The sequence below is a fragment of the Ictalurus furcatus genome, chromosome 21, assembly GCF_023375685.1.
Source record: "Ictalurus furcatus strain D&B chromosome 21, Billie_1.0, whole genome shotgun sequence".
NCBI lineage: Eukaryota > Metazoa > Chordata > Actinopteri > Siluriformes > Ictaluridae > Ictalurus > Ictalurus furcatus.
This window is the reverse complement of record NC_071275.1, coordinates 14,747,614-14,772,160: the sequence shown is the minus strand read 5'-3', so window position 1 is coordinate 14,772,160 and position 24,547 is coordinate 14,747,614. Positions and strand designations below refer to the sequence as shown.

The window sequence follows — 24,547 nt, the reverse complement described above, 5'->3', positions numbered from 1 at the left end:
GCCTCCCACCTTTTTAATTTTTTTTACTTTTTACTAATTTTTACTGTTCCCCCTCCCCCCCTCCCCCCCCTCCAGCCATGGTGGAGTTGGATGGTGATGACATAAGGATTTCCTCACGAGGGAAACTAGCAGAACGGGACATTGTTCAGGTGACACTAGAAACCATGTCTGATCAAAGAAAGAAAAAAAAAAGATATTTTTTTAAAAACATATTTATTTATGGTCACATTAATATCATGTTATAAGAAGTTTTCATCTTTTGGAATTGCTGTGACACCCTTCTCTTTCACTTTCTCTCAAATTGATCTTTTAAAGAGATGAAATCCAACCAAGCGTTACCTCATCAGCATTTTTCATTACCGATTTAACAAATGCCTTTTTAGTTAAGCTTTAGGTAGCTGATACATGAACCATAACCCATTTTCTAATAAGGCAATTATTAATGTAGATCCCAAATGAATTTCTGAATTTTCCAGAGGCATCTTTCTGTTTTGTGCAGGGGACATTAGTAATGATAATATCTAAGCATGCAGGATTGTACTCATTAATTATATTTCATTAGTGGCTTAAATTCAACCCAGTCTCTGACTTGAATGCAACTGCCATCACTAACAGTTAACAAATGGTTGGATAAATGAAATAAATGAACACTTCTTGCTCTTTGCAGTTTGTGCCGTTCCGGGACTACATGGACCGGACGGGTAATCATGTGTTAAGTATGGCACGGCTGGCCAAAGATGTCCTGGCAGAAATTCCCGACCAGTTTATTTCATACATGAAGAGCAGAGGCATCAAACCCAACCCAGCACCCCCTCCATACACCCCCCCAGGACACACACACCACACTCAGATATGAGGCCACACTTCCCTGAGGGTGTGTTCAGCTTAACATCAGCCTCCTTGGAATTATGGGATTGGGACTGATGGAGCAGTAGGCCACTGGCTCCGTTCATAACTCTACATACGGTCTCTCTGGGACACTCTGAGATGCCAAGGCATTTCTCTTACTGCTTTTGTTTCCTGCCTGTTTTCTCTGGGACAACAGCATGATCAAAGAAGCACACTTCAGTCAAGTTTTTGTCAAAAAAAGAAAAAGAATGAAAAAAAAAAAAAAAATCTTGGCTCATGACTGTTTCTCTTCTGGGGCAGTGAGTTGAGAAGGGAAGAAGAGGATGATATTTGTGGATTCAACTCGTGCCTGTCTGTCATTGTCTCAGTGTACCTGGACAAGTATTCCCTGCTCTGACCTTTGACCTTACTCCACATTGGTGTACTATGTGCATTCAGGTGAAGTTTTCTGATACTTTTCTTAGTGGCATTCTCATTGCGGATTGAGACTTGTTCAAGTGCATTTGATTTGACACTTCTGTCACCACTTGGGTTAAGTGTTGTTTTTTTTTAGCCTTTATGTTGTTTCTTAGTAGATTCTGCTTCTTGTCTGTTCAAAGCATGCTGGTGAGACGATACACAGTTGCGTGTTTCTATACAGAAAATAGGCACATAATGGGTAAATCTCTTATTCAGATCAGTTAAAAAGCACAGCAGTAAAATTTTATTCCTAATTATATATGCTCGAGGGTCAAACTTTTAAGCACTAGGCTCCGTCAGATCCACTGCAAAATAGATTATAATCTACAAGGTTATTGCACACTGCAATGTAACATATGTTTTTATTTCCTGTTTCCCCTGTGCGAAGACGAATGGTCACATCTGCTGTTCTGCAATCGCTCCCATTTCTCTCCTGCTCTTTCCATCTCTCTTCTTATCCCTCTCTCCTACGAGAACAGATGAATAGTACTCTGAATATTATGGCCCACAGAAACCAATTCGATTTTGTCAAAAGACTTTTAATCAAATGAGACCTGGCCTCTGTGATGGACTAAATTACAGTCCTGGGTGATTAAAAGGTTGATCAGCATCATCATAGCTTTGTTACTATATGCAGCATGTTCTGTCCTCTACAGGTCTGGTGAGTCACAGGCAACTTAGATGTGGCATTTCTGGTGACCTGTTCAACTGGGCATGCGGTTATGCTGCAGTGATGAGTCACCATAACATCTAAGACAATTATAGTAGACTGTAACTAATTAAAACATACAAAAATTAGACAAAGTATTGTTTTATAGCCATTGCACCTCTAGTCAGATTGAATGGTTTTGTCATATGATATCTAATTCAATATAAGGAAAAGCAAATAGATCAGTTTTATGTAATTAATTCAGCTAATTCCCAGCTGGATGGTTTTCATGTAAACGATATATAAAATTACATTTGATTTCTTTATCTTTATGTTCCATTAGGGCATGCATGATCTTTTTTCCTTCTTTCCAGGAACATCATAATATTCCTTATAAAAAGGTACATTATGAATTCCAGGTTATGATAGAATGTCTACACAATATGCTCATTCATGCAATTATCTGCCATTCATGTGGCATTAGTGCAATGCATAAAATCATGCAGCTGCAGATCAAGAGCTTCAGTTAATGTTTACATAAAACATCAAAATAGGGAAAAGTGTGATTTCAGTGACTTTGACTGTCGCACGGTTGTTGGTACAAGATGGTTGGAGTATTTCAGAAACTGCTGATCTCCTGGAATTTTCAGGCATAACTCCATAAAAAACCCAAAACATCCAGTGACGAGCAGAAGTTGATCAGCTTGTTGATTTTATGTGTTGCGCTGCTTCCACACTGTTGGCTGATATGGGGTGAGTAGGGGTACAGGTGTTCCTATTAAAGGTGAGTGTACAAATATTATATAAAGCCATGCCATTAGTGTGCCCGGATACACAACCTGTATAACAAAAGTACACATCCGCACAATATGTCCAAAAGTACAGGGCCACCTGACCATCACACCCATATGTGAGCCTCCCCAAAACTTGCCACAAATTTAGCAGCGTAAGCACACAAATGTCTAGAATGTCTTCATATGCTGTAGAAAAAGTAAAAAGTAAAATTTACTAAAAAGTAAAATTGTTTCATTATGACATTGCCCCTGTGCACAAAACGAGGTCCATAAAGACATGGTTAGCCAATGTTGGTGTAGAAGAACTCAAGCAGCCTGAGCACTGACCTCAACTCCAATGAACACCTTTGGGATGGATTGGAATGCCGACTGTGCACCAGGCCTTCTCGACATCAGTGCCTGACCTAACACTGTGGCTGAATGGACAAAACCCCATGGCCATGCTCCAAAATATAGTGGAAAGCCTTCCCAGAACAGTGGAGGTTATTATAACAGCAAAGATGGGGACCAACTCCATGGTTTTGGAATGAGCACATATGGGTGTTAGGGTCAGGTGTCCACATACTTTTGGACATTTATTGTATTTCACCAGAAACAATCAAAGGTAAAGAATTGGCCTTCAATGAACTATTAACTAATGTTTAGAGGATACTTGCATTGTGTTTCCATTACTGTTTTCATCACACCCTTGTTGCCTTTCCTTTCATTAAAGATATGTGTAATTGAAGATGTTTCCTTGGATATTTGTACAGTTTTTCATTGTAAGAAATCAACATGGTGTCTGATTGCTTACTAGCTAGAAGATTAAAATAAAACAAACTACAGCAACTGCCATTTATAGATGGAGCGCTTAGCCCAATTTGAATGCATCAAGCTATATGAGATACTTTAGAAATATAAAGTATTGTTCAGCTCACACTGCCTTTTGAGTTTACAGTCATGTTGACAAGGGTGTGCTAATAACAGTATTGTAATCCCCCTTGCTGCGGGACAAATACTTCCAACACGCAATCAAAATCCCATTTTTTCCCCTCATACTAACCCTTGGCAAAAATGATAGAATCACCACAGTTAGAGGATGCTCACCCAGCTTTTATTTATTTATTTATTTTTACTTCATAGCAAATAAATAAAAAACATATGACAAAACCATTTTTGTTTAATAACTGAACATTCTGGCTTCGTGAAACATACCTCAAATAAGTTAAATGAAATTTTTTTAATTAATGTAATTTTTTTTCCAAATCAAGTAGGTGAAATAATTATGGAATCACTCAATGTTGAGGAAAAAATTATGGAACCATCAATAACAACAAAAAAAACCACAATTAGTACTTTGTTGCTCCTCCTCAGGCTTTTATGAGAGCCTGCATCCTCGAAGTGTGGTAATTCCATAATTTTTGCTAGGGGTTGTATTTACACAGTTAAATTATTCCAAAAGAAGGCTTACAGAGACCTATTTGCCATCTTTATTCTAAGCATTAATCTGATTGTCATTTCTTTGTAATTTACCCAGTGTGTAACATCGTTTTTCTTATACAGTCCCAGACAAACTCACTGTAGTTTGTGGATCGGTTGTACCACAGACGCAGCATACTGATGTGGATCGGAAATACAAAATAAACTCTCTATCTAACCTTTTCAAAGATTTACAACACTGCACAGCATGCATGAGCCCTAAACGTACTGTGTGTTCAGCAAAGAACAATGCTACATACTAATTAATTTAATTAATTAACTATTCATTTATCTTATAAGTGAGGCAGAATTCCTTTCAAACATATAAGCAGCTGAAAGTCAAGATTCTTACTCAGGGGTAACAATGTCTCCTGAGCAGTTCTGGGATTTAACTTCTACCACTGAAGACTGAGTGGAGAGGCACATAAATCATTTAATGTGTCTGTTTCTTTTTTTTAACAGTTCACTCAAAATATTTAAGGAAGCACTTTATTGTAAAGATTTCATTCCTTAAGAACTGTACATGATCCCTTTTCATACCGTTTATTAATTTAATTTATTGCCTGTAGTGGACGATAAGTGTTTGATCGCAGCTTTACACCCAGTGATATGTGTTAGGGGGATGTACAGAAACATTCCGTGCCAACATCTGTAACATACTGTAGAGAAAATTTCAGCAAATTAATTGTGCATGTAAATGCCAACTATAGCAGCAGGTTTAGTGCGCTGTTTTTATTTTCTTGCTGTACCTTTGGTTTGTTTTTGTGTGATATTTGTTTAATTTGGAATCAGGCAGCCCACAGCATGTCCCATGGTCTATTTTTTTAATATATGCATTCATTTTGAATTATTTGTTGTTTTTACTTATTTTTAATTTTTAGTTATTATTTTTCACTGGCATGTTTGTTTTTCACCTCAAATTACTATATTGTACATGATTGTTGTTATAACGGTGGGTTGTGAAATGCTTTGTATTGGATTGCCTTAAATGAAAATTAATAAAGGAAATGAATTCTTTTAGAAATGTTTGTCCAGTGCCTGGATTTGACATGAGACATGGCCAACAATTATTTATTTTGTTAGATTATTATTATTATTATTATTATTATTATTATTATTATTATATAAGTCATATACAATAGCAGGCTGCATAAAACTCAATTTGAAGAAAGTGAATACAAGAAATTTATATGACAGTGCTGCTGATTTCTCAAATCTGATTGGTCAGAAGGTGGTGATTCATTTTCAATAACAGCAGCTCTGACAGTAGTTCCAGCTGCTTGTTCTAATATGTTATCCTTTCGATACAACAACTCACAGGGACTTGTACGACAGATGATCGTACATCAGAGGTCGACCGAAAGTGGCCCCCCCCCCAAACCCAACCACAACGCCACCGTATTATTACAGTATTGGAGCACAAATCAAGTCCTCTTCTTGAACACCACACATCTGGAACTTTACTCTAAAGAAATTACACAAATAATAAATAAATAATGACTTTTAAAGCTCTCTCAGACCCACCATCACACTTATTAAATATTTATTAAATCACATTGAATAAAATTGAATTACATTGCTGACTCCTTTCTTCCAACTAGTTTGCTCTGAGTGCTGCAGTGCGTCATACTGTGAGATAATAAACAGCTAAAAGAGCACAAGTGCTTCTGGGAATCGCAGGTCTTTTCCAGGAACTCTGTTTTAGTGAGCCTCAGCCTGCTTAATTAAAAAATAATAATTAAAAAAAGATTAATTCCAATGGTCGGGTAAATGGAAATGTACCACAGCAAATGTATGTGAGCAGTAAAAAAAACTGCTACACAAATTAATAATGAAATGATATACAGATACCATAAATCACTCTGATATCATGTATTTTAAAGGGATAATAAAAGAACTCAAGTCACTGTCAAATTGAGTATGATTCAGGTATTTTCAAATGTTTTTATGACTGAGTGACATGGAGCACTGGTCAACACCAGAAGTTGTTCATTTATACCTCACTCAAGGTTAATATTATTATTATAAAACCTGGGATCTTGTTTATCAAGTGTGCATATGAGTAGTTTTGTGATTACAATACAGAAGAACGTGCTTGATCAAGTTATTCTTGTGTGTGAGCAGGATGTGAGTATATTTACAGTAGAACTACTCTTGACCGTGTGTATGCAGAAACCCCTAGCGGAAGAAAAGTGGCATTGTGGGTAAACTGATTATGTGAAGCTCCTGTTGTCAATCACATCAGCAGTATTAACAATAATTGCTCACTATGGTGCTCACAAGAAGATGCAGACAGGTGACACAGCTGAACTGTAAAGTAAAATCATATTAAAGGTGAATCTAAAGATTGATTAGGATGAAGCAGACAACAGCTGGCCTTGCCTTGCTTTGAGGAACTGTCAAACGAACATTTTAAATGCAAGAATCATGTTTTTAAGGACTATGGGAATCTGTTTGTTGAGAGTGATGAGTGGCTCAGTCGTTTCGTTGGTGCAGTGGAAATGTGTCCGCTCACTTTTGGAGACCAGAAAACGCAGCGGCATCATCCCCTATGCACACTCATTTCCTTTCTACTCCAGGGTTTTTAGCCATGGGAACATTTCAACATGAAACTGGAGACAGGTCTGGAATTTCCAACCAACTACGGGCTGAATAATGATACATACGTACATGTATTCATACCACTCATGCTGCAATACATTACATTTCCAAAAATGGCAGCAGAAAAGACAACAACAATCGCAAATGCATTTGGGGCAGTATATTGCGCACACACAGCCATAAAATAATGCTTTTAAAGGGAAATTGTTTACCATATATGGTGATTTGGGGGCCTTTTCTTCTCTTTCTCGTCAATATTGCAGGAACACAATAAGGAAATGTATTGTTTAGGAAACGTTCCCATCTGCTACAACACTTTTTATGTGGCATTTGCTATTGTTTAGCCTTAGGAAGTCTGTGCCATGATTTCTCAACTACAAGCTATACACCTCTTCACTCTTTTCTAACTGTGAACACAAATCCAGCTCATCAGATAATGTTTAATATGGAGAGTACTCCTGTGTCCTGAAGAGTAGAGTCGAGAAAGCCCGACCTACCGACTGGACTTGTGGTAGGAAGATGATGAAACAATGCAGATGAGCTGGGAAAGGTCTTCAAAATTGTCATTCAAATCCAGTCTGCTTAATTTCATACTCCTAGACAAATAACCTGCATGACTCAAAAACCTTAATCACCATAAATCATTTACTATTAAGGCTCTTGTTGATATCTCTGTGAAACCAAAAAGTTTTAAAAAAACGCTACAGGAACTTAATTAATTCATTGAGTTATCTTCACTTTACCGTGCGATCACAGTGGATCCAAAGCTCATCACCGGAGCACTGGGTGCGAGGAAGGAAAACACCCTGGATGGGTCACCATACATCGCAGGGCACCGTAAATATACATTCATATCCAGGGGTAATTTAGCGTAGCCAGTCCACCCACTGGCATGTTTGGGGGGGGACAGAGAACCCAGAGGAAATCCACACGGACACAGGGAGAACATGCACAGAAACTCCAAACAGACAGAAACCAGAGCTCAGGATCGAACCAGGGACCAGAGCAGTCCCTTTAGAGTTTAGATGTTTAAAAAAAATTCTGTTCAGCTGGATAAAAATTTGTTAAGTCAGTAGCTGGGCTAGATTCCCTGGTGGACTAGTGGCTAGCATGCAGCGCTCTCATCGCCGTAGCCCGGGTTCAGTTTGCGGTCAGGGAACCAACCCCAGCCACTGGAGGGTTGCATGAGCCAGTGCATTCTCAGTGCTGGTTCCAAGCCCGGAAAATGGGGAGGGTTGCATCAGGAAGGGCATCCGGCGTCAAACTTGTGCAGGAACAAAATATGAAGATGTGATACACTGTGGCGACATGAACGGGAGCAGCCAAAAGAGGAACCCCCCCCCAAAAACATGAACAATAAGCATGCCCTAATAGACAGTATCAGTATTCTGGTTTTCTCCATTAGCATCATGAATGTCCTTTGCCAAAAGCAAACTGACATTATATTTTTTAAATGTACAATCTACAATCATTAACATATATCGGTATTGTTAGGGTTTAGCGAACTCCTTGGAGTCATCATCATATTCAGAATGTCAAAAGAGTACATTCAATATCCAACATCCAACTACAGCTACACAACACTGCAGCTCAATGTGATTCACAGTGTTTAGCATGCGAAAAGGGCACAGAACTGTTAAGGGAGAAATATTCAGTGCCAAGGTCTGTATGGGGGAAATGAGAAATTAAGCTGTGCCTCTGTGTGCATGTGTGTGTGTGTCACTCTTGAAAAAAAACACTGATTAATCACATAACCTCTTGTGAATGATCGTTTGTGATTGTAATTATATCCTAGCTGTCAAGGACACGGATTTCAGAGAAAGATTGGAGGGTGCAAATACTCACACATACTCATCCACGAGTTCTTTGTGAGCGATATCATAAAAGGGCTCTGCTCTCTCTCTCTCTGATTTTCTGTTTCTGCTTTTTTTGGTATTTCTTGTTTAATAAGACACTTTGCTGCTGAGTAGAGTGGGCCACCTGGGAGACTCGGACAGCTGTCACAGCCTGGAATCAGATTTGAGACGCCTGTCTCTGCAGAGGCACAATTGGAAAGGAACTCATAAGGCCAGTGTGGATTGCGTAGGTTTGGTAAAGCTTTATTCGCCTCCTGTGTCATGGTAGACAAATGGTATAAGCCCATTGGAGCAGTAAATAAATTGTATGTGTGTATTTCTGTGACCTGATTGTGCCTGCAGTCTGCAATCACTCGCTGTTTTGGCAGAATGGCACAGAACTGGAGACAAATTATTTCCGAGACCAATCGACATTTCTATGCAAAATAGTAGGATGGAAAGGGCAAAATACCAAATCCTTAGCTACAAAATGATTAAATGGGTGATATTTAACTATTAAACAGGGCAGAGCTTAAACCTGCGACACATTTTACAACAGCGCTGTTGAATTCTTGAATCGAATTGGTCCAGAAGGTGTCGATTGGCAGTAGATCCAACTGTAATTCAGATCACAGGATTATATCAATAATGCGCTCATTCTAGTACCTTCATGTTTCTATAGTAACAACTTACACAGGGACTTGTATGGCAAATGCTCTACATAAACTAAGACTGATAATAAAACAAAAAACAAACAAATAATCAATACTGTGGAACAGCATTCTGTAAGGAGATGTTTATATAACATTAATGGAAGGAGTCTCCAATGTCAGCACTTGCTCTGTAACATGAAAAGCTGTTTTTTTTGTCTTAATTTCAAGAGGGAACGGTGAGGGAATGACCGTTTATAGCTACTATAACGCAAGTAAAAACAGAAACTTACTAGTCTCGTGAACGTTCTGCAATATGAAATGTACCCATAACCTCTTAAAAAGCATGACATGTTGCTCAGTAATAAATTAACAATTGTTAGTGCTGGCAAATGGTTATAGTATAAGGAGATTGAACTTTGGGGAGTGCTGTTATTGGAAAATAATCTTCTGGGTGGGAACAGTAAACAGCACACCACTTTGTTCTTGATTCTTTTCCTATAACAGCATGCCTTCAAGAGTTTTATTCTTTACATAACGTTACCTCTCCAGAAATTTCTCTCCACCCTGACAGATGTGCACTGTCATTAGTTGTAGAAATGATTTATATTACGTATGGAAACAGATCTCGTTTGTCCTTCTCCGCTCAGAATTACACACCATGGCTCAGCTGTTTAAGCTTCCTTTGCCCTCATTATTGATAACTTTAATATCAGTGAAACGAGCTAGATGCACATCAGGACAGGTAACGGGAAAATAGCTCCTCCGTGCTTCACAGACATATAAGAAGTAATGCATGGAAGAAGAAATGGGGGTCTCTCTGTGCGACGGCGTTCTCTCCGAGGTGCTGAGAAGCATAAATAATGCACAAGTAGAAATGGCAATATTTGGCCAACTTAATAAAGGTTGACATGATCTTATTGGTCTGCTCTTGTGGACTACCTTCTCATGCTCTCCAGGGTGTTTATGCTTAGCCAGGAATAAAAATAAAAAAAAGTAATAATTGTCGAATTTGTGCTGAGATTGTTGGGTCATCGCGTTCTTCCCCCTGAGAGTTACAATTTATTGGAAAGAAACATTTCCATCATTGTATGATATTGTGAACTGGTCTAGTCCGTGCAAGAGAAAACAAAAACAAGCTTTCTAAAGGGAACACCAGAATATCTCTCAATATCTGTGGAGACATGTGAAGAAAAAAAAAAATCAGCAGCTCGGGAACCCGGGATTAGGACTGGGTATTGTTTTAGATCATTTCAATACTGATCCGATACCTTGAATTCAATGCCCATACCAAAACAACGCTTTTTCTAATACCTTTGTTCTAATTGTGACAAACAAAGCACACCTCATTGTAACCACTGGGTCAGGATGAGAAGATTTCATGTACTGGCTATTAGTTGTTTTTTCCCCATAGTTGTGGAGCAGATCAGTTGTTTTAACAACCATAAAAAGAAAAAAAATAATACTGTCGTGGGGGGGGGGGGGGGGGCATTTGGTATGCAATGTTTTAATTAAATACACTTCACAATAATTCGACACACCTCTGTGCTTTAACTATAACGCACTGCCTACTACATGGCACATTGTCTGAGGCACGATCTGTCTGATGGCAGACTGTTTTTTACTTACTAGCTACTGAATTTATGATTTTTTCCCCCACCTCTGCTCTCACGCTCATATATTACACACTTTCTACTGTAAAAATCTGTAATTAAACTGAGGATTTTCCTTACCACAGAAAGGCTTAGGCACAGCACCTGAGTTTTTTTGCAGAGCAGCTTAAGCTGAATGAACACAAAAAGGCATTTATCTTCATTAAATCTTTAACATGAATAGACTTTTGAGTATAAGTACAATAAGTGTTGACAGCTTTCCTTCACAAATATAATGGTCGAAAAACAACATGAAAATTTTTTACTTCAAATAATTTCAACCCCCCCACCAACCATGCCCTAAGAACCCAGACAGCACCTAAGACTTCTGAAAACCCTGTGAGTGTTTTTTTGATCATTTCAACAGCAATCCATCCATCCATCCATTTTCTAGACAGGGATGCAGTGAGCCTGGAGCCTACCCCAGGGGACTCGAGGCACAAGGCGGGCGGCACCCTAGACAGGGTGCCAACCCATTGCAGGGCACAATCGTGCACACTTACATGCTCATTCACACACTGCAGACAATTTAGTGATGCCAATCAGCCTACAATGCATGTCTTTGGACTGGGGGAGGAAACCGGAGTACCTGGAGGAAACCTCCGAAGCACAGGGGTGCAACCAAGCTCCGCACATGCAGGGTGGCGGGAATCAAACCCGAAACTCTGGAGGTGCGAGGCAAATGTGCTGTCCCATCAATCCAATACCTTGAATTCGATAACCATACCAAAGGACAGTTTTTCTGATACCTTTGCTCTAATTGTGGCAATAAACAAAGCACACATTATTGTAGCCACTGGGTCTACACACACACATCGCTAGGGTAATTTAGACTTGCCGATTCACCTACTGGCGTGTTATTGGGAGGAAACTGGAAAACCTAGAGGAATCCAATGCAGACACTGAAAGAACATGCGCAAAACCTCCACACAGACAGTTTGAGCATTAGTATGAGCATTAGGGTGTGGCGGACAGACAGTGCGATTCATTCCTGCTCCAACTGCACCATCTGTCGGTGAAATAGCGCCCATGCAGGTCAAAATCAGCATAGCAACAAGCGGGGCGGGAACTGATGACGTAGGAGCTACCAAGCATGACAGACAATAGCATCCCCCCCCAAAAAAAAACCCACCCCAAAAGGAACGTACTTCGCTTTATCATTTACTTTCAGATACAGAGCACGGTAACTAATTTCTCATCAGGAAGAAATCCTGTTTAACAATTTTATACACGAAATTAAAGCGTCTCCCTACTCGACGCGTTTATTCTCCCACAAGCTTGTGTAGTATTTTAGGTTTTTGTCTCTTCAGAATTTATCGATGGACCTTAAGACATTTACTCAGCAAACCTCGGACATCCTCTGCTGCTTTTTCGGAGAGTCCTACTTGGAGACGGATAGTTCCTCAGGTAATAAGTAGCCGATATCTGAAATGTTTTTCAACGTATTTCCGGTTTTAAAATAGAGTGCATAGTGGCAAAGTAGAAAAGTGCACTCATTTATTAGCGAAAGTGTCACCAATATACTGTCTCACTACTATATAGCAAAGTAACGCTGAATTAATAGCACTTTGTTAAGAAATAGATACTGAGCTAAGAACCTAACGGCACTTTGCTAAGATAGTTACTGGCACCTGTTCAGTAATAATCCCGACTTTAATATAGACAGTCGTGGCTTCATTAAACTGAATATTCATGTAATAAATCGGTCTTGTTAAGGTGTATAATAAGTGAAGGCTTGTGACAGTAACTGAACTTCAGAAATCTAGTACAAAATGTCTCTTGTGTAAACACAAGCTAAACTTTCTCAGTCTTTCTTACACTGAGCATTTTTAAACCGTTCTTCGTAATCATGGCGTCGAATGATTAAAAAGCATAAACGTGACCTTTAGTCATTCATTTACTTAATGACCAATAATGTATTTATGAGCAGAAGCTGAGATATGATGGTGTCGACGTGTTGTAACTGCTAGCTAGCTAGCTCCCTGTTCCTAATACACTGTGCGTTTCCGGGAAGAACCCGCGTCGACTGATTAACGTCGCTGACGTTTTATGTTAATTTTTACTCAGTTACACAACCAAAATATTTCGTAGTTGTTTCTAACTAATATGACTTTCTCCTTACCAGAAGTAGACCCGGTGAAAATAGCCGCTCAGCTCCGACAGTTAGGAGATCACTACGATGAGACGGTTATTCAGCCGCTCATGCGTGATGTCCAGAAAGCAGCCGCTGACCAGGTGTGTGGGCTCGCGCTCATTTGCATATACGCTAAACGCTTCCTGTTAGCATTAAAATTAGCTTCATAGGATGACCACTATTTTCAAACCATGTTCTGCTTTGGCTTTAAGTTTCATGATTATTGCCTTGTAGGATACACTCTCATTTCATTTTAAACTTTTTTTTTTTGCCTACAATATAAAAAAAAAGTTTCATACAAAATTGTGTAAATTTTTTAAGGTACTAGTTGCTGGTTTTAGACAGATATTAGTATAATAAGCAGCTCAGGCTGTCTGAAGTAAAACATGGCTATACCATGTAGAATTGACAATTTTAAGTAATAGACTTAAAGGAAAACACCATGAAACACATTGAACGTAACATAACGTTACATCTGTTATGTTATTGGTCAAAATGACTTCCACAGTTTAAATACAGACAAAAACAGCAAAGAACAGCTTAAAAAGGACAAGCCATAATAAAGGTTTGCTGTTTTTGTAGAAATAATGGTATAATATATGAAAGGGTAGAAATAAATGAATCAAGGACTGGAAGAATCAGTGATATAAAGCCAAAGTAGAAACGTTTGCTCTATCTCATTTATTGATATGATGTAATTTATTGAGGATATGATATGATCTTATCCAGTCTCAGAAATGGCCAATGTGGTTGCAGGTTTTCATTCCAGCCACGCAGAGCAACACGTGATAGTCAGTTGAAAGCAATGATCAGCTGATTAAACAGGTGGAATCAGGTGTGGCTCTTGCTTGATTTGAATGAAAACTTGCAACGCAGGCCTTTTGCAGTTTAGTTTCGATACCCCTCAGGCAAGACTACCAATATACAGTAGGTGTGTTTTGCACACCTCTATAATAAAATAGAGGGAATACACATGTAAGCTGATTTGATTGTAAATTAGTGCTTTTTTTGCCTGTCTTTTTCAGGCAGCTGTTGCATTCACTAAGAGTGTGGACTACCTGTGCAAGATGTGGGTGGCTGAGAGTCCTGAAGTTGTTCCTGAGAAGCATCTCCTGAAGGCCACAATGGCACTGTCACTTTACATGAAGAGGAACTGCCCAGACTTGACAACACACATACATGATGCCGTTTTCAACATTGTTAACAATCGGCTAGGCGAATGGATCAGGGAGCAGGGAGGCTGGGTAAGTTCTGAGCACCCTGATTGGTTGACCAACTTGTTCTCACCAAAGGTACAAAGGAGCTCTAACAAGCAAGAGGAATTTCATACAAATTATCAAGATGAAACCTAACTTTCAGTTACCGTGGTTACCTTGAGGTTATTCTAGTATAGTTTCGTTTTTACAATGATTCATCATTCTACTGCTTACTAACGCTTAGGGTCCTGATTATTAGGGCACACAGTTCAGCCATAAACCAGGTACCAACCCTGGTTGCTTGCTTTTCTGATCACTAATATATATCCTCTCACTAAACAACATCAAGCTACTCAAAGTTTTGCAGTGCAGCCTTGCCTCTCTATAGTAAGTGTAGACGTGCTTAACTTTATATCTTGTAAAGTGAAAGTGTTATTTGTACAGGTTGGGACATAAGAGCAATCTGAGTCATTTCTCAAGTACAGGCACTTCCTCAAAGCTTGCAGTGTTTAAACCTGCTCGGCAGCCAATGACCTCGTTATTTTTAAAAGATAAAAAGCCCTCTCTTTTTATCACTGCACTGTAAGTTTGCAAATAGCATTGCATAAATGAATGTAATAAAATGTAAAAAAAAAAAAAAAAAAAAAAAAAAAAATCTTTAGTACTGTACTATACTTTAGTTGTCTTTAGTACCTATACAGGGCTGTAAATAATAAATGAATTTTCTTTCCTTTTCAGGAGCGTGTCTCTAGCCTACAAGAATGAGAAGAATATGAAAAGTCACTCCTTTCTCAGGAATTTTGCCTGTGAAACACAAGATAAAACAATGAAGAGACCAAGATTTCCAAAGAGCTACCACAATAAGAATGAACTATGAAAACACCTTTAAGTCATAGGTGTGTGATATTAGGTTTGAATGGGTATGCAATAATGCCATTTTTTAAATTCAGCTATAAAACTACATGCATTAAATCAATGTCTGTTGGACTTCTTGGTTTAAACTTGAATCATGGTCTAGATGACTATAGTTGTTGTTTTTATCTAGTAGCCTTTTTGAACAAAACAGTTGTTTACTAGATTTTAAGAAATACTAATGCATTACTGATACTGTAATGTACTGATTGGTGCATGGCCATAACCATTGTAATCTTAGGATTTTCTTAATTGTTAAGTTTATGCTAGAATAAAGGAAAGATAAGTGAAAAGTAAAAGAAAATTGACATTTTTTGTGCTTTCTTTACATTGTCAGCTTCCTAGCTGATCATTAAGGTTATATAAACGATATAAGGTAATCAACTGCTTTGGGGTCTCTTTGTCAGATTGCTCAAAAAGATATACACATACATTATGCTTCATCACTGGCATTTTTAAAAAATCCCTACCTGAAGGGGGCAGCACTGCACTGAATAATTTTCACATTCACCATGACCAAATGAGGTGCATACAGTACTGTGCAAAAGGCACCCTATTTTTTTTTTTTTAGTACAAACTTTCTTAGATTTTTTATTTTATGACTTCTACATTATTGAGTCAGTAGAAAAACATTTTAGATTTCCAAACATTAGTTTTCCAGCACAAAATTAAATGTTACAGAAAAATGTTTGTATGTCAGTAAAGAAAGCAGCATATTAAGTGGTAAGAGACACTTTTCAGACAAAAAACACAATGAAGGCTGCTGTGTTTTGCTGCAAAAAATAAGAAGTGAGTGCAACATTCAAAGTCTTCTGAAAAATGCTCAATACAACTTATAGCTCATTTCCTCATAAAACTGCACAAAATTCTACCTGAGACTACTTTTTTTTTTTTTTTAAAGCAAAGGCTCGCCACACCAAACATTGCCTTTGTTGTATTTATTACTGTTTACTGCTCTTTACAGTATTAAAAAAAATAATAATCTTTCCTCTACAACTTCTTTGCATGTGCCTAAAACTTTTGCACAGTACTGTATGTTCCAGGTAACGTTTTGTTTCTAGAGAGAATGGCTATCATATTTAGTACTGGTACGGAGATAATCAAATTCTCAATGATAAGAGTGAAATTTACTCACATAACAATTTACAGATGTGTAGTAGTGCCATGTGTAGCAATTTAGCATCTATTTGGAAATTCTAGCTGGTTATAGCTCGCATGAATATACTGCTGGGTGTCATGGGTGGTTTATCTGCCCACACACAGCTCGGAGGGCTTCACAGAAAAGCAGAATTTAAATAAAAGAAATGATTTTATACACTTGCAGAGTTGAGGACCTGTCAGAACTCAACCTGACCTTATCCTATATAGAATGCAAAACCAATAACCAAAACTCTTGCACACCAAGGAAAGCAACACTACATGAACTTATATTCAGTAGTTTGTACAAGTGGTTGTCATGTTCCCTTTTCTGATGAGCTATCTTAAAATGGATGTGGTTTTATCAGCAGTGCTGCATTCAGCCGTGCTCACCGCAAATATCACGTGCTATCATAAGCAAGTTCTACAGAAGTGTGTCACAGTTATTACTAAAAACACTATCAGGACTTTTATTAGTATGTTTCAAACTGGAAAAAGTCATGATTTTGTTTTGTCTTTTATGGAACACTTATTTTATGTTCTTCTGCTCAAAGCATTGTAGATATCAAACATTCTGCGGATGGTCTACGCTTAAGCATATTATGAGCTTAAGCATGCCTTAAGGAGATATTCGTGCTTTTAGAAGTTCACATTAATCTTCTGTAGGTTACTTCAGACACAGCTGTAACACAAGCGAGAGGAGTTAAATTGGTAAAAACAATTAAATCAAAATGGTAAAACATTACTTAGTCTTATTCTGGACAGCAAAAGGAGTTATGACTTGACTAGTATTTTATCCATTTAAATTTGCCCTTCCTCAAGGAAACAATCATAATCATACATGTACATTCTTCCCCTTCATTATTAATGGTGCAGTGCCGTTCATTTCAAAGAAGATTAAATATAGGGCCATTGCCTGGTCTGAACAAGGCTTGAGGTGGCTATAAGCACTTTAAAGTTGATGCTATAAAGCTTGTAAATCTCATTTAAAAACAGGAAATCAAACACGATCCACAGGTGCCAGTACTATACAGCATATAGCTTTTCCACTAACACAAGCAGCAGTCATATTTAATGGACCCACTGACTATGTATGTGAATATTTCCATCACACTTTCAGGCAGAATGCTGCTTCATCTGAATGTCCTCATAAGAGGAAATATAAGTCAAGACATCACAGGATCTCAGACCTGGATGTTAAATGTGAATACAATCATTTCACAAAAATAATCAACATGGCCAGCTATGTTCAATGTTCTAGCTTAGTCAAATGTCGTTATTTCGTCGCATCTTCTTCTCCAGACACTCCCTTCGTCGGGTGGCTCTACTGGCCAAATGGTTCACTTTCTTACAGCAGACATACTGCTCCCAGATCTTGACGAAAGCAGTGCGGAATTTCTTGATGCGGAAGGCGTATACGACCGGGTTGACGGCCGAGTTGCCATGACTAAGCAAGATAGCCACATAGATAAGTATCTCAGTTTTACCACTTGGGCAAAACAGAGTGATGCAGTTCAGGATGTGCAGCGGTAACCAGCTAATGGCAAAAAGAAAAAGCACCAGAGCAAGAGATTTGGCCAGTTTGAGCTCTTTTCCATAATACCGGCTGGGATCAGCTTGGCTGCCCGCCTTACTAAGCCTCTTATTGAGCTGCTTGTGAATCATGTAGAAAATCTCCAAGTATATCACAAGCATGAGGACGAGTGGGGGCAGCACCCAGCCAAAAAAGTTGAAGTAGACCATATACTCCATGCTGATAACATTCTCGAATGTGCAGGTGACAGTGGGGTTGGGTCCCTGAGAGTTGTTGGTTTGGTTGAGTTTCTCCAGGTTGTTCCAGCCAAACATGGGAGTTAAGCCCACAATCAGGGCCACCAGCCAGCACGCTATCACCGCTGTCCCAGCTCGTTTTGGTGTCACTACTCGCTTGTAGCTAAAGAACGGGATAGAGAATGAAAAAAAAAAATCAGATAAAATATTTTAATTCATGAATGCTACATTTTGTATTATAACTTGAGTGTTTTGCAAAAAAAAAAAAAGAGAGAAAATGTTTAATTTAAGAAAATTTAAGTGTCACAACAATAAAGCATTTGCCCCATCACTGGAAGATTGCGAATGCGTATGCCACAGCCAATCTGTGAACAGGAGCCAAGGGAAAAAATTAGTCATGCTGTCTAGATGGGAAGGATAGTATACACTCTCCTGTCAATCACATTGTCACTAGCTAATTGTGGACATCTGTGAGCTCATGTATGTGGAAAAGGGCAAGATAACGCCTTCTTCCGGGTGTATTATGCTGCCCTGTTACAAAACATGAGTACTGTAGCAGTTAAAAAACTGCAACTGGCAGGCTTCTTGTTTCTGGCAGGAAGAATGTGGTAGTCTTCACCCTCCCCAGTTGGTAGCTGTCATATGATTCGGTAGTTGTCATATGACAGGGGAGAGCTAACTAGTGGGTAGAAATTGGCAGGTGACCAAATTGGAGGGCAGACAGGGGAAAATCCCAGAAAACACCATGTATTTTATGTCTGGAACACTTCAATTATAATTCCTGTCATGCCTAAGAGCCATTGTCACAAGCAGTAAGGAGTGAGTTTCCCAAAAGCATCACAAAACAACAATAATTAATTCAATTTTATGATGCTTTTGGGGAAACCAGGGCACAAACATAAGTCTAGAATTCTTACTTTAAATCTGGAAGTAAAATGTGTTTTAAAAATTCTCTGAGCAACTCAAGGCGAGGAGTAGAAGTTAATCCTAGATGTAAAGCATGCAGTCGAACATTTGCATAGTCAGTTAACCACACTTCATTACCTGCGTTGAGAATTTAAGACAAATAAATCGTAAGTGCGAATGTGGGTGCATGGTGCCCTGTGATCTATCCTGGGTGTATTCCCACATCCCACCACCTTCCTAGAATAGGCTCCGGATCCATAATGACCCTGACCAGGATAAAATGCTAGATTTGATACTTTATTGTAGAGGTAATGTTTTTTTGGTCAAAATTTTCAGAACTAAAGATATGAAGGTTGGCGGGTCTGTATTTACCAAGACTTCAAACTACAAAACAAAGTGACATTTCCCAGAACTGCAAACCTCTGTGGGTGTCACTTTGATTTTACATTGCAATAAACTGACTCTATGGAATCCTGTGAAAAAGGGCATGTTCAGACACCTCAAAGTTTAGTCTAAGGCAGAAAAGTTCTGCTCATGATTGCCATTTGTACATAACAGCTATATGTCAACATTATTTAGGAGTTAATCATAACTGGAAATAAGTAACAAGAAAAGGTGAGAAACTGTGCATCTACACACTAACTATAAACAGTTGTGCCCAAAAGTTTGCATACACCTTGCAGAATCTGCTAAATCTTAATACTGTTAACAAAATATGAGGGATCATAAAAATCCCATTTAGTTTTTTTATTTAGTACTGTCCTGAATAAGCTATTTCACATAACAGATGTTTACATATAGTCCACAAGACAAGATAAAAGCTGAATTTATAAAAATTACCCAGTTCAAAATTTTACATACCCTTGATCCTTAATACTGTGTGTCGTTACCTGGATGATTCACGACTGTTTTTTTTTTGTTTTGTAATAGTTGTTCATGAGTCCGTTGTTTGTACTGAGCAGTTAAACTGCCCACTGTTCTTCAGAACAGTCCTACAGGTCCTGCAGATTCTTGCTTTTTCAGCATCTCTGCAAATTTGACCCAATTATTTTATTTACACATACACACACACACACACACATATACATTATATATATATATGCTCTTCAGGAGATGAAATGCATGTTCAATTGTCTAAAACCTTCCACTTTTTCACTCTGATGAAGTCCTTTGTTGAGTGAGTTTGCAGTGAGTTTTGGATCACTGTCTTGCTGCATGATAATTTGAATGCACTCCTCTGTAAATCGGCAGATAAAATGTTCCTGTAAAATTCTGAATTCATTCTGCTGCAACCATCATGAGTTACATCATCAATACAGATTAGTGAGCCTGTTCCAGAAGCAGCCATGCAAGCCCAATCCATGATGCTACCTCTACCATGTTTCACAGATGAGCTTGTATGTTTTGGATCATGAGCAGATACTTTCTTTCTCCACACTTTGGCCTTTCCATCACTTTAGTAAAGGTTAATCTTGTTTCCAGAACTTTTGTGCCTCATGTCTGTATTTCTCTGCGAATTCAAATCTGGCTTTCTGATTCTTACTGTTGAGTGGTTTGTATATTGTGGTATGGCCTATATATTTCTGCTCTCGAAATCTTCGAATTGTGGATTATGATACCTTCACCCCTGCCCTGTGGAGGTTGTTGGTTATGACACTGACTGTTGTTTTGGGGTTCTTCTTCATCAGCTGTTGTTTCCTTTGGTTGACCCATTCGGTGTCTGTTGTTCAGTACAGTGGTTTCTTTCTTTTTCAGGACATTCCAAATTGTTGAATTGGCTATGCCCAATGTTTGTGCAATGTCTCTGATTGAGTTTCCCACTTTTCTCAGCTTCAAAATGACTTGCTTTTCTCCCATAGACAACTCTCTGATCTTCATGTTAGCTTATCCTTTTTAACAAAAAATCCAGTCTTCACAGGTGAAACTGGATGCTAAAACCAAGAGTAGATGTTCAGAGCTATTTATTGTTTAAACAATCAATCTAACAGGACATACCTGGGTAACAAGTAACAGCTGTCAGTCGCATGTTCCAATATTTTTGCTTGCCTACAAATTGGGTGGTCTGATACAAAATGTGCTATGTTCTATGTTATTTCACACATCTACATAGAATTACCAGGAAATAAAAATTTTAATTAAACTCTATTTTCATATTCATCTTTGATCTCAAACCCAAATGTCTTCAGTTTGTCAGTGAGCAAAAACAAATTAATTGGCCTTGCCGTTCCAAATTCGAATCCCAAAGATAAATCGAAAGAACAGTAAATGGGAAAAAAATTAAATGGACAAACACGCTGGACATGGAAGCTATACTCTCTGCACAGCTGATTACTCTCAGAAGGACATTGAGAACATGGGCCAGTATCAAGCAACTGATTTCGCTCATGGTTTCTTCATATAGTGAATCAGACCAAACAAGAACAGGAAACCAATTACAAAAATGATGATTGCTTAGATTTGTTTTTAAAAAGTCTCACCCTTTGATGAGGGTGCTATTAGTTGGCCAGTTTTATCCTACCACTCTGCCTTAAAATACAATTTAGCAACTCTGTTATTGTGGATTCAAGATGGAAAATTGATATGATCTGGGTTAATGCTCAGGAAAGAGCATGCTAGAAAACTCCACTGCAACAGCATATACACTATCAAAGTCTTGGCCGAGTTACAGGGATAATAACTGATGTTATATATCTCACTCTGCTAGAAAATTAAAGTTCAAAATCTCCATGATTTACATTTTTACACTAGCAAAGAGCCAATGATTCGATGATGTGCCAAAAGACAACAGAGTACAACAACAGCTTTTTCTGTCTCAGAATTTATACAACAGAAATTATGTAGACACCTGCCAGAAGCAACTTATGAAGGATTAAAAACCTAGATAACCTTCTCAACTTGAATGATGTGTTTAGTAAACAAACTTTAGGTATTATTGGACATGTTTTTAGCATTATAAAGCCAAGCACAAGCTGAGGCAAAATCCCATAGTCATTCATGTGTTGCTCTACAATATTAACAAAAACAATATTGTAATTTTTCCACATATTTTGATGACACGCATTGTTATATTAAACTTTGGGAGATAGGGAAGATTGTTGAGCTCAGTTTGAGGGTAGTTTCACAAAATAACTGAAATAAATTATGCCATTTGTAAAATCCCTGTTTTCCACCAAATATTTGATTGTTATTCTGTGATATTGTTTAATAATAATTAATAATAATTAATTGTTTATAATAATAATAATAATAATAATAATCTTCACTTTAAAAATCTGCATTGTGATTTTTTTAAACAGTTAAAGGTGTCACTGGCTGCAAAACGTTTGAGAACCCATTCTCTAAAGATTTTTTATTCTCAGATCTGTAGGCTATATAAGGAGTTCATCAACATTTGTACCCCACTTGAAGTGGTCATTATTTGCCCACTTGTTAAAGGGCTTATTTATCAGTAGTCTATTGTAATATATGTTTTTTTTGTTTGGGTTTTTTTTTTTTAGCAGTGGAGCTCAGTGGTTAAGGCACTGGACTACTGATCAGATGGCCATGAGTTCAAATCCCAGCACTGCTAAGTTGTCCCGGCTGGGCCCCTGCGCAAGGCCCTTAACCCTCAACTGCTTGGTTGTATAACCGAGGATTCACAAAGGATACATTGGTCAGCCCTGGACGCATGTCACAGTCAGTGTCAAGCAATTTAAGCATGCAATACACTTAGAGGTCAATGCAGATGTTGTTTCATACATTTAGAAAGTTGGACTGTTATTAAAATGTGATGAAGCATGGCTAACAGGAGAAAAACAGTGGAAGAATATGCGACATGTGCGTTTTTGGACGCAGCCTGCATATCCATGATCTATGGCATTGTCATGTACAGCAGCCTGGTGTGCGGGACATTACCTGAGCGGGATCTTGACCCTCAGATAGCGGTCAATGGCGATGGCGAGGAGAGCCAGGATGGAGCTCTGAGTGAGGACGAGCATAATACAGGCGACCATCAGACAGCTGTAAAAGTGCGTCTTCAGTCCGGTGCTAATTGTTATGGCCAAGGGAATGACAAAAGCCCCGACCGCGATGTCTGCCAAAGCCAAGCTGACAACGAAGTAAAAAGTGGTGTCCCGCAACGAGCGGTTTATCTTCACCGCCCAAACCACCATCACATTTCCTAAGACGGAAGCGAGAGCGATCACTACTTCCATCCCAATGTAAGGTGCAGGAGGAGAATGTTTATCCGTCATCGTCGCCGAGAAAGTTGGAAAATTCTAAATAAATATACAAATAGCTCGACCTTCAAAAGTTGTCCTGATCAAAACATATCGGATTCTCAGAACGCACAGCTCAGCGCTTTACTTCTTCATAGCGGGGTGAGAGGATTCAAAATAATGGCACCCCAAAGCCCGTGGAGCAGTGTGTTCAAATTGCGTGTGCGTAACCATGGCAGTGTGTGCTGTGGAGTCCCGCAGCTGACTCACACCGAGTGCTTTCAGGATGTCCGCAGATATATATCCATCATTCCCACAATAATATTGCTCATATTGGAATCCGGTCAAAAACAAACAACAACAAAAAAAACCCGACAAGCTTTCCCCGCGCTATTTCCTCACAAGATACACAACTGCATCTACCCCATGCTCTAATCCAAATAAAGCAAACTAAGGAATGCAACGCGGAAAGAGTACGATCTGAATATCCAGAGAATTTGAATCAGATTCAGTTCAGATTCGAGTTGTGTTCTAAAGCGCCGCGTTCGTTTCGGTCGCGCAAGACACGTGATCGTTTCCGCTTTTCAGATCCAATCAAATCTCAAGGTGCATAGGCTACTTATATCCCATACCGGCGCGCGAGCAAAATACCTAGTATTCCTTGTATTAGGTAGGCTAATGGGAGGATAGTAGCCTACATTGTTAGATAATTTAGAAAGCTATGTTTGTAAGAAAAAAGGGTACTAAACGGAACCTTATTTTGTTGCTGGGGTGGTACACTTGAAGTACCTTCCCAGACATGGTACATATATACCATATATACACACACACCTATAAAGCTTTCCTCTTAAAACTAATTACATGTGGACATGCATGTAGGGCTGCACAATATTAACATAATGTTTGGGTTTTTTTCACATACAGTATATTGACTGTGATGTGCACTGTGATATTAAACCTCATTAAACCGGGAGGATTGTTGGACTCAATTTGGAAGGAATTGAACAAAAGAACAAAAATTATTCCACTTGTAAAATCTCACTTTTCCACCATATTTTTGTGATGATTTTATTGTTTTAATTATTATTATTATTATTATTATTATTATTATTATTATTAGTAGTAGTAGTAGTAGTAGTAGTAGGCTAGTAGTTGTAGTAGTAGTAGTAGTAGTTGTTGTTGTTGTAATAGTAGTAGGCTAGTAGTAGCAGTAATAGTAGTAGTAGTAGGCTAGTAGTTGTAGTAGTAGTAGTTGTAGTAGTTGTTGTTGTTGTTGTAGTTGTATTAGTAGTAGTAGGCTAGTAGTTGTTATAGTAGTAGTTGTAGTTGTAGTAGTTGTAGTAGTAGTA

General features: G+C 38.4%; 2 protein-coding genes across 2 annotated transcripts in view; one reads left to right on the top strand and one right to left on the bottom strand.

Moving 5' to 3' along the window:
- Positions 1-856, top strand: part of cpne5b (copine Vb) — a 120,591-nt gene extending 119,735 nt beyond the window's left edge. The window contains exons 19-20 of the mRNA XM_053652482.1: positions 76-149; positions 668-856. Of these exons, the coding sequence (XP_053508457.1) occupies positions 76-149; positions 668-856 (263 nt within the window). The remainder of the gene's footprint in view (positions 1-75; positions 150-667) is intronic.
- A 16,306-nt stretch (positions 857-17,162) lies between these two features.
- On the bottom strand, positions 17,163-23,752 carry LOC128625344 (adenosine receptor A1-like). Its single transcript, XM_053653575.1, has 2 exons — positions 22,897-23,752; positions 17,163-18,259 (listed from the first exon to the last, which is right to left on the bottom strand). The coding sequence occupies exons 1-2, from the start codon at positions 23,232-23,234 to the stop codon at positions 17,593-17,595; spliced, it is 1,005 nt and encodes a 334-aa protein (XP_053509550.1). The 5' UTR covers positions 23,235-23,752; the 3' UTR covers positions 17,163-17,592.
- Between the last annotated feature and the right edge of the window lie 795 nt (positions 23,753-24,547).

What these genes read in the sequence shown, in the direction of transcription:
- LOC128625344 (XM_053653575.1), bottom strand. Translation starts at nt 23,234, where the DNA reads ATGACGGATAAACATTCTCCTCCTGCACCTTACATTGGGATGGAAGTA. An exon ending in AGGGTCAAGATCCCGCTCAG is followed by an intron (nt 18,260 to 22,896) that starts GTAATGTCCCGC and finishes CCCGTTCTTTAG; the next exon opens with CTACAAGCGAGTAGTGACAC.